The 10,014-nt window shown below is 54.5% G+C and overlaps 1 protein-coding gene across 3 annotated transcripts in view; it reads left to right on the forward strand.

Moving 5' to 3' along the window:
• Window positions 1-10,014, forward strand: part of plppr1 (phospholipid phosphatase related 1) — a 38,729-nt gene that overhangs the window by 16,383 nt on the left and 12,332 nt on the right. Inside the window, exons 3-4 of one of the 3 annotated variants that reach the window (XM_065017147.1) lie at window positions 6,074-6,262; window positions 9,318-9,450. In XM_065017147.1, the coding sequence (XP_064873219.1) occupies window positions 6,074-6,262; window positions 9,318-9,450 (322 nt within the window). Of the gene's footprint in view, window positions 1-5,837; window positions 6,263-9,317; window positions 9,451-10,014 lie in introns of those variants that run through there. The other 2 variants (XM_065017146.1, XM_065017148.1) reach the window with 2 other exon arrangements.

Here is a 10,014-nt window from a genome sequence, read left to right on the forward strand (position 1 = left end):
AAACGGTAGAGCGAGGCTGCCTCCTGCAGGTAAACGGTAGAGCGAGGCTGCAGGTAAACGGTAGAGCGAGGCTGCGTCCTGCAGGTAAACGGTAGAGCGAGGCTGCAGGTAAACGGTAGAGCGAGGCTGCCTCCTGCAGGTAAACGGTAGAGCGAGGCTGCAGGTAAACGGTAGAGCGAGACTGCAGGTAAACGGTAGAGCGAGACTGCAGGTAAACGGTAGAGCGAGGCTGCCTCCTGCAGGTAAACGGTAGAGCGAGGCTGCCTCCTGCAGGTAAACGGTAGAGCGAGGCTGCAGGTAAACGGTAGAGTGAGGCTGCCTCCTGCAGGTAAACGGTAGAGCGAGGCTGCGTCCTGCAGGTAAACGGTAGAGCGAGGCTGCGTCCTGCAGGTAAACGGTAGAGCGAGGCTGCAGGTAAACGGTAGAGCGAGGCTGTGTCCTGCAGGTAAACGGTAGAGCGAGGCTGCCTCCTGCAGGTAAACGGTAGAGCGAGGCTGCGTCCTGCAGGTAAACGGTAGAGCGAGGCTGCGTCCTGCAGGTAAACGGTAGAGCGAGGCTGCGTCCTGCAGGTAAACGGTAGAGCGAGGCTGCAGGTAAACGGTAGAGCGAGGCTGCAGGTAAACGGTAGAGCGAGGCTGTGTCCTGCAGGTAAACGGTAGAGCGAGGCTGCGTCCTGCAGGTAAACGGTAGAGCGAGGCTGCGTCCTGCAGGTAAACGGTAGAACGAGACTGCCTCCTGCAGGTAAACGGTAGAGCGAGGCTGCAGGTAAACGGTAGAGCGAGCGTCCTGCAGGTAAACGGAGCGAGGCTGCGTCCTGCAGGTAAACGGTAGAGCGAGGCTGCCTCCTGCAGGTAAACGGTAGAGCGAGGCTGCAGGTAAACGGTAGAGCGAGGCTGCAGGTAAACGGTAGAGCGAGGCTGCGTCCTGCAGGTAAACGGTAGAGCGAGGCTGCAGGTAAACGGTAGAGCGAGGCTGCAGGCTGCGAGGCTGCAGGTAAACGGTAGAGCGAGGCTGCAGGTAAAAAGAGCGAGGCTGCAGGTAAACGCGAGAGCGAGGCTGCAGGTAAACGGTAGAGCGAGGCTGCAGGTAAACGGTAGAGCGAGGCTGCAGGTAAACGGTAGAGCGAGGCTGCAGGTAAACGGTAGAGCGAGGCTGCCTCCTGCAGGTAAACGGTAGAGCGAGGCTGCCTCCTGCAGGCTGCAGGTAAACGGTAGAGCGAGGCTGCCTCCTGCAGGTAAACGGTAGAGCGAGGCTGCTCCTGCAGGTAAACGGTAGAGCGAGGCTGCGTCCTGCAGGTAAACGGTAGAGCGAGGCTGCCTCCTGCAGGTAAACGGTAGAGCGAGGCTGCCTCCTGCAGGTAAACGGTAGAGCGAGGCTGCGTCCTGCAGGTAAACGGTAGAGCGAGGCTGCCTCCTGCAGGTAAACGGTAGAGCGAGGCTGCGTCCTGCAGGTAAACGGTAGAGCGAGGCTGCGTCCTGCAGGTAAACGGTAGAGCGAGGCTGCCTCCTGCAGGTAAACGGTAGAGCGAGGCTGCAGGTAAACGGTAGAGCGAGGCTGCCTCCTGCAGGTAAACGGTAGAGCGAGGCTGCAGGTAAACGGTAGAGCGAGGCGTCCTGCAGGTAAACGGTAGAGCGAGGCTGCAGGTAAACGGTAGAGCGAGGCTGCCTCCTGCAGGTAGGCTGCAGGTAGAGCGAGGGCCTCCTGCAGGTAAACGGTAGAGCGAGACTGCAGGTAAACGGTAGAGTGAGGCTGCCTCCTGCAGGTAAACGGTAGAGCGAGGCTGCCTCCTGCAGGTAAATGGTAGAGCGAGGCTGCCTCCTGCAGGTAAACGGTAGAGCGATGCTGCAGGTAAACGGTAGAGTGAGGCTGCAGGTAAACGGTAGAGTGAGGCTGCCTCCTGCAGGTAAACGGTAGAGCGAGGCTGCCTCCTGCAGGTAAACGGTAGAGCGAGGCTCGCCTCCTGCAGGTAAACGGTAGAGCGAGGCTGCCTCTGTGTCCTGCAGGTAAACGGTAGAGCGAGGGTCCTGCAGGTAAACGGTAGAGCGAGGCTGCGTCCTGCAGGTAAACGGTAGAGCGAGACTGCCTCCTGCAGGTAAATGGTAGAGCGAGGCTGCAGGTAAACGGTAGAGCGAGGCTGCGTCCTGCAGGTAAACGGTAGAGCGAGGCTGCCTCCTGCAGGTAAACGGTAGAGCGAGGCTGCAGGTAAACGGTAGAGCGAGGCTGCGTCCTGCAGGTAAACGGTAGAGCGAGGCGAGGCTGCAGGTACGGTAGAGCGAGGGTGCAGGTAAACGGTAGAGCGAGGCTGCCTCCTGCAGGTAAACGGTAGAGCGAGGGCCTCCTGCAGGTAAACGGTAGAGCGAGGCTGCCTCCTGCAGGTAAACGGTAGAGCGAGGCTGCAGGTAAACGGTAGAGCGAGGCTGCCTCCTGCAGGTAAACGGTAGAGCGAGGCTGCAGGTAAACGGTAGAGCGAGGCTGCCTCCTGCAGGTAAACGGTAGAGCGAGGCTGCCTCCTGCAGGTAAACGGTAGAGCGAGGCTGCCTCCTGCAGGTAAACGGTAGAGCGAGGCTGCCTCCTGCAGGTAAACGGTAGAGCGAGGCTGCCTCCTGCAGGTAAACGGTAGAGCGAGGCTGCCTCCTGCAGGTAAACGGTAGAGCGAGACTGCGTCCTGCAGGTAAACGGTAGAGCGAGGCTGCAGGTAAACGGTAGAGCGAGGCTGCCTCCTGCAGGTAAACGGTAGAGCGAGGCTGCAGGTAAACGGTAGAGCGAGGCTGCGTCCTGCAGGCTGTAGAGCGAGGCTGCAGGTAAACGGTAGAGCGAGGCTGCCTCCTGCAGGTAAAGCGAGGCTGCAGGTAAACGGAGGCGAGGCTGCCTCCTGCAGGTAAACGGTAGAGCGAGGCTGCCTCGAGACTGCAGGTAAAGGCTGCCTCCTAGAGCGAGGCTGCCTCCTGCAGGTAAACGGTAGAGCGAGGCTGCCTCCTGCAGGTAAACGGTAGAGCGAGGCTGCAGGTCCTGCAGGTAGAGCGAGGCTGCCTCCTGCAGGTAAACGGTAGAGCGAGGCTGCAGGTAAACGGTAGAGCTGAGGCTGCAGGTAAACGGTAGAGTGAGGCTGCCTCCTGCAGGTAAACGGTAGAGCGAGGCTGCGTCCTGCAGGTAAACGGTAGAGCGAGGCCTCCTGCAGGTAAACGGTAGAGCGAGGCTGCCTCCTGCAGGTAAACGGTAGAGCGAGGCTGCAGGTAAACGGTAGAGCGAGGCTGCCTCCTGCAGGTAAACGGTAGAGCGAGGCTGCGTCCTGCAGGTGCGGTAGAGCGAGGCTGCCTCCTGCAGGTAAACGGTAGAGCGAGCTGCTGCAGGTAAACGGTAGAGCGAGGCTGCGTCCTGCAGGTAAACGGTAGAGCGAGGCTGCAGGTAAACTGCAGGAGGCTGCAGGTAAACGGTAGAGCGAGCTGCAGGCCTAGAGCGAGGCTGCAGGTAAAGCAGAGCGAGGCTGAGGTAAACGGTAGAGCGAGGCTGCCTCCTGCAGGTAAACGGTAGAGCGAGCTGCCTCCTGCAGGTAAACGGTAGAGCGAGGCTGCCTCCTGCAGGTAAACGGTAGAGCGAGGCTGCCTCCTGCAGGTAAACGGTAGAGCGAGGCTGCCTCCTGCAGGTAAACGGTAGAGCGAGGCTGCCTCCTGCAGGTAAACGGTAGAGCGAGGCTGCCTCCTGCAGGTAAACGGTAGAGCGAGGCTGCCTCCTGCAGGTAAACGGTAGAGCGAGGCTGCCTCCTGCAGGTAAACGGTAGAGCGAGGCTGCGTCCTGCAGGTAAACGGTAGAGCGAGGCTGCCTCCTGCAGGTAAACGGTAGAGCGAGCTCCTGCAGGTAAACGGTAGAGCGAGGCTGCGTCCTGCAGGTAAACGGTAGAGCGAGGCTGCGTCCTGCAGGTAAACGGTAGAGCGAGGCTGCGTCCTGCAGGTAAACGGTAGAGCGAGGCTGCAGGTAAACGGTAGAGCGAGGCTGCAGGTAAACGGTAGAGCGAGGCTGCCTCCTGCAGGTAAACGGTAGAGCGAGGCTGCCTCCTGCAGGTAAACGGTAGAGCGAGGCTGCCGTCCTGCAGGTAAACGGTAGAGCGAGGCTGCGTCCTGCAGGTAAACGGTAGAGCGAGCTGCGTCCTGCAGGTAAACGGTAGAGCGAGCTGCCTCCTGGCTGCGAGGCTGCAGGTAAACGGTAGAGCGAGGCTGCCTCCTGCAGGTAAACGGTAGAGCGAGGCTGCCTCCTGCAGGTAAACGGTAGAGCGAGGCTGCCTCCTGCAGGTAAACGGTAGAGCGAGGCTGTCCTGCAGGTAAGCGAGGCTGCGTCCTGCAGGTAGAGCGAGACTGCCTCCTGCAGGTAAACGGTAGAGCGAGGCTGCAGGTAAACGGTAGAGCGAGGCTGCGTCCTGCAGGTAAACGGTAGAGCGAGGCTGCTCCTGCAGGTAAACGGTAGAGCGAGGCCTCCTGCAGGTAAACGGTAGAGCGAGGCTGCAGGTCCTGCAGGTAAACGGTAGAGCGAGGCTGCAGGTAAACGGTAGAGCGAGGCTGCGTCCTGCAGGTAAACGGTAGAGCGAGGCTGCCTCCTGCAGGTAAACGGTAGAGCGAGGCTGCAGGTAAACGGTAGAGCGAGGCTGCCTCCTGCAGGTAAACGGTAGAGCGAGGCTGCCTCCTGCAGGTAAACGGTAGAGCGAGGCTGCCTCCTGCAGGTAAACGGTAGAGCGAGGCTGCCTCCTGCAGGCTGCTCCTGCAGGTAAACGGTAGAGCGAGGCTGCGTCCTGCAGGTAAACGGTAGAGCGAGGCTGCCTCCTGCAGGTAAACGGTAGAGCGAGGCTGCCTCCTGCAGGTAAACGGTAGAGCGAGGCTGTCCTGCAGGTAAACGGTAGAGCGAGGCTGCGTCCTGCAGGTAAACGGTAGAGCGAGGCTGCGTCCTGCAGGTAAACGGTAGAGCGAGGCTGCTCCTGCAGGTAAACGGTAGAGCGAGGCTGCCTCCTGCAGGTAAACGGTAGAGCGAGGCTGCCTCCTGCAGGTAAACGGTAGAGCGAGGCTGCCTCCTGCAGGTAAACGGTAGAGCGAGGCTGCGTCCTGCAGGTAAACGGTAGAGCGAGGCTGCGTCCTGCAGGTAAACGGTAGAGCGAGGCTGCCTCCTGCAGGTAAACGGTAGAGGTAGCTGCCTCCTGCAGGCTGCGAGGCTGCAGGTAAACGGTAGAGCGAGGCTGCTGCGGGTAAACGGTAGAGCGAGGCTGCAGGTAAACGGTAGAGCGAGGCTGCTCCTGCAGGTAAACGGTAGAGCGAGGCTGCGTCCTGCAGGTAAACGGTAGAGCCTCCGAGGTAAACGGTAGAGCGAGGCTGCAGGTAAACGGTAGAGCGAGGCTGCGTCCTGCAGGTAAACGGTAGAGCGAGGCTGCGTCCTGCAGGTAAACGGTAGAGCGAGGCTGCGTCCTGCAGGTAAACGGTAGAGCGAGGCTGCGTCCTGCAGGTAAACGGTAGAGCGAGGCTGCGTCCTGCAGGTAAACGGTAGAGCGAGGCTGCGTCCTGCAGGTAAACGGTAGAGCGAGGCTGCCTCCTGCGGGTAAACGGTAGAGCGAGGCTGCCTCCTGCGGGTAAACGGTAGAGCGAGGCTGCCTCCTGCGGGTAAACGGTAGAGCGAGGCTGCCTCCTGCGGGTAAACGGTAGAGCGAGGCTGCCTCCTGCGGGTAAACGGTAGAGCGAGGCTGCCCTCCTGCGAGGCTGTGCGGTAAACAGAGCGAGGCTGCGTCCTGCGGGTAAACGGTAGAGCGAGGCTGCCTCCTGCGGGTAAACGGTAGAGCGAGGCTGGGGGTCAACGGTAGAGCGAGGCTGCGTCCTGCAGGTAAACGGTAGAGCGAGGCTGGGGGTCAACGGTAGAGCGAGGCTGCGTCCTGCAGGTAAACGGTAGAGCGAGGCTGGGGGTCAACGGTAGAACGAGGCTGCGGGTCAACGGTAGAGTGATGATGGCAGGGACCGTCCTGCTGGCCTACTACTTTGAGTTGGGTCAGGTTGTATTTAGGTTAGTGTTCCAGCCTGATATCTCCCTGATGTTGTCTCTCCAGCTGGTGATAATGGCAGGAACCGTCCTGCTGGCCTACTACTTTGAGCTGACCGACACGTTCGGCATCCACGTCCAGGGGTTCTTCTGCAACGATGCTGACCTGATGAAGCCGTACCCCGGGGTGGACGAGAGCAGCTTCATCCCTCCCCTCATCCTCTACTGCGTGGTCGCCGCTGTTCCCACCACCATCGTGAGTACTAGGTTACTGACGGACTCTGTCCTCTGTCTCTGTCTGTCCATCTCTCTTCTGTCTCTGTGCCCCCTCCCACCACCATCGTGAGTACTAGGTTACTGACTGACTCTGTCCTCTGTCTCTGTCTGTCCATCTCTCTTCTGTCTCTGTGCCCCCTCCCACCACCATCGTGAGTACTAGGTTACTGACGGACTCTGTCCTCTGTCTCTGTCTGTCCATCTCTCTTCTGTCTCTGTGCCCCCTCCCACCACCATCGTGAGTACTAGGTTACTGACTGACTCTGTCCTCTGTCTCTGTCTGTCCATCTCTCTTCTGTTTCTGTGCCCCCTCCCACCACCATCGTGAGTACTAGGTTACTGACTGACTCTGTCTGTCCATCTCTCTTCTGTCTCTGTGCCCCCTCCCACCACCATCGTGAGTACTAGGTTACTGACGGACTCTGTCCTCTGTCTCTGTGCCCCCTCCCACCACCATCGTGAGTACTAGGTTACTGACTGACTCTGTCTTGCTTCAGACTTGATTTCCCATATCAAAAAAATGTAATAAGGATTATTCCTCCTGTAGCAAACTGGCTCGAATTAAAATCCTGCATCTGTATTATTTACAGATCAAATGCTCCTAATTTCTACTGAAATATTGATTTCTAGGTTTAATTATGACTGCTAGATTCACTGGAGGAAAAAACAGATGTTTTTTTTAAGTCACTGAGGCACTGACACGGTTTCATTAGTTCAAAGAACGAACACTAGATGGCACTGTTGCTACACTAGATCTACTGCCTACAGTTCGGCAGCAGCCATAGCAGCTCTACATGCCCGTCTCTGGCGCCAACACAGACTGCACCTTTATTTAACTAGGCAAGTCAGTTAAGATCAAATTCTTATGACGGCCTAGCAGGGAACAGTGGGTTAACTGCCTTGTTCAGGGGCAGAACAACAGATTCTTACCTTGTCAGCTCAGGGATTCGATCCAGCAACCTTTCAGTTACTGGCCCAGTGCTCTAACTACTAGGCTACCTGCTGCCCAAGGTAGCCTACCATTACACCCACACTCAATAAATTATAATATATACTATTTAGCATAAACCTTTATCCTAAGCGACTTAGTAATTCCAGTGTTTTACTTGCTATATTGTATTTACTTCGCCACCATGGCCATTTTTTGCCTTTACCTCCCTTATCTCACCTCACATTGTATAAAGACATATTTTCCTACTGTATTATTGACTGTATGCTTGTTTTACAACTCTGTGTTGTTGTATGTGTCGAACTGCTTTGCTTTATCTTGGCCAGGTCGCAATTTAAAGCTGGATGAAATAAATCAATACATAGAAGTCATGCATGTTCATGTGGGTGACCTCAGTGGGTATCAAACATATCCTGATGCTCTACCAACTGAACCAAGACCAACTAACACCTCCAGTGTTACATTTTAGTCAACTTATCAGACGCGCCTATCCAGAGTGACTTAGTGGCATTATTTAAAGATATTTAAAGTGACTAGTGATAACTTTTTAAGTCATAAAAAAAAAAAAAAGTGGCCAGTTATTTCAATCTGTGTGTTGGCAGCAGCCTCTCCGATAACGATGGCTGTTTAACAGTCTGATGGCTGTCGTGGAAATTTCCTCTATTTACCAAATCATGGGAGCAAACCACACACACAAGTCAAGAGTTAGTTATCAATGTCCATCTTTAATTATATTATATATTATTTTGACTTTCAACAGTTCAGTATCTGTAATGAAAAGTTGAGAGTCCCAACACAATGGCAAAATGGGATCCTTTATAGCAAAGATACACAGGATAAGACCGCATCGGCATAATTCATTGTTCAGCTTTGTCTCCTCTCTCATACCCCAGAACCATAAACCAACCCTCCATATCAACAGGCATATATCAAATTGTCATTTAGATACAACCAATTCTAAATACAACCAATCCTGGACAAACTCACGGAGAGGATAGAATGATTCCAGACACTGCCATCCTCCATGGGAAAAGTAGGGAGTGAACTGGCGACACAGTGGAGCAAAAGATATGTTTACACATGATGACACTTTGACCTCTCCCCTCTCTGTGGCCCATGCAACTTAGTCTTGACATAGAACATTGATGATCTTTATGGCCTTCTTCTAACATCAGGTGCTGTAGGTGTCCTGGAGGGCAGGTAGTTTTGCCCCCGGTGATGCGTTGGGCAGACCACACCCCTCTGGAGAGCCCTGTGGTTGAGGGCAGTGCAGTTGCCGTACCAGGCGGTGATACAGCCCGACAGGATGTTCTCGATTGTGCATCTGTAAAAGTTTGAGGGTTTTAGGTGACACAAGGGTTAGGGCTGGCTGTTAATGCTAATTTGGCGGGACATGGACTCTACAAGGTGTTGCAAGCGTTCCACAGGGATGCTGGCTGATGTTGACTCCGATGCTTCCCATAGTTGTCAAGTTGGCTGGATGTCCTTTGGGTGGTGGACCATTCTTGATACACACAGGAAACTTTATTGAGCATGAAAAACCCCAGCAGCATTGCAGCCTTGACACAAACTGTTGCTCCTGGCACCTACTACCAAACCCTGTTCAAAGGCACACTATTTTGTCTTTGTTCACCCTCTCTGTTAGATCAAGGCTCCTTTAACCTCCTCTCCTTCATCTACACAGCGATTGAAGTGGCTTTAACAAGTGACATCAATAAGGGATCATAGTTTTCACCTGATCTGTCTATGCCATGGAAAGAGCAGGTGTTCTTAATATTTTGTACACTGTCTGTCTTCACATCTTCATCGGAGAGGTTTCCAAGTACAATGGTTCTTCCTTTTTAAAAGTTGCTGCGTACTGCAGCACAGCTTGCGGGGTGCCGCAGAATTCAATGGCACGTTATTTAAGTGGCAGCCATTGTTGCCAGAATGCCGCAATTTACCACAATCTGCCACCATCTACCACAAACCGTCGCGGCATAAGCTCCAAACTTTTAAAGGAAGAACCACTGTACATCATGAAGTCCATCTTGATGGAGGTTAGGCTCAATGTGTTTAACATTACCATGCATCTGTCTATCATCAGATCTTCATCGGGGAGGTATCCATGTACGTCATGAAGTCCACACGGGCGGTGCTACTAACCCAGGAGAAGACCATGGTGACGGGGAAGTGCTGCTACCTGAACGCCCTTACCAGGAGAGTCATCAGGTTTATTGGTTAGTTATTGGTGACCTACTGGTCATGTCAGTGGTGTTACTTGTATATTACATGTTGAACGTAGTTACATGTTGAGTAGCCAACTCTTAGCAAACTATTTTATAGTATTTAAAAAAAAATGTAATTTAGCTGACATTCTTATTCATAGTGACTTACTGCAGCAATTAGGTTTAAGTGCACATTGATAGATTTTTCACCTAGTCAGCTCAGGGATTTGAACTAGCAACCTTTGTTACTGGCCCACCTTCTCTTAACCATTAGGCTTTCATACAAACATCTGCTGCAGATTAACATGGGGCCCATTCAGTTAGTGTGATTGAAGCTGTAATTATGAGAGCAGTTTGGAACTCTCCGAGATGTCTTCACGGTTTCTACTGACGACCCTTCTCTCTAGTAGAACGTCTGTCAGGGTGCTCAGTGACACCGTGTCAGGGTGCTCAATGACACCGTGTCAGGGTGCTCAGTGATACCGTGTCAGGGTGCTCAATGACACCGTGTCAGGGTGCTCAATGACACCGTGTCAGGGTGCTCAATGACACCGTGTCAGGGTGCTCAATGACACC

The sequence above is a fragment of the Oncorhynchus nerka genome, linkage group LG4 (assembly GCF_034236695.1).
Source record: "Oncorhynchus nerka isolate Pitt River linkage group LG4, Oner_Uvic_2.0, whole genome shotgun sequence".
Lineage (NCBI taxonomy): Eukaryota > Metazoa > Chordata > Actinopteri > Salmoniformes > Salmonidae > Oncorhynchus > Oncorhynchus nerka.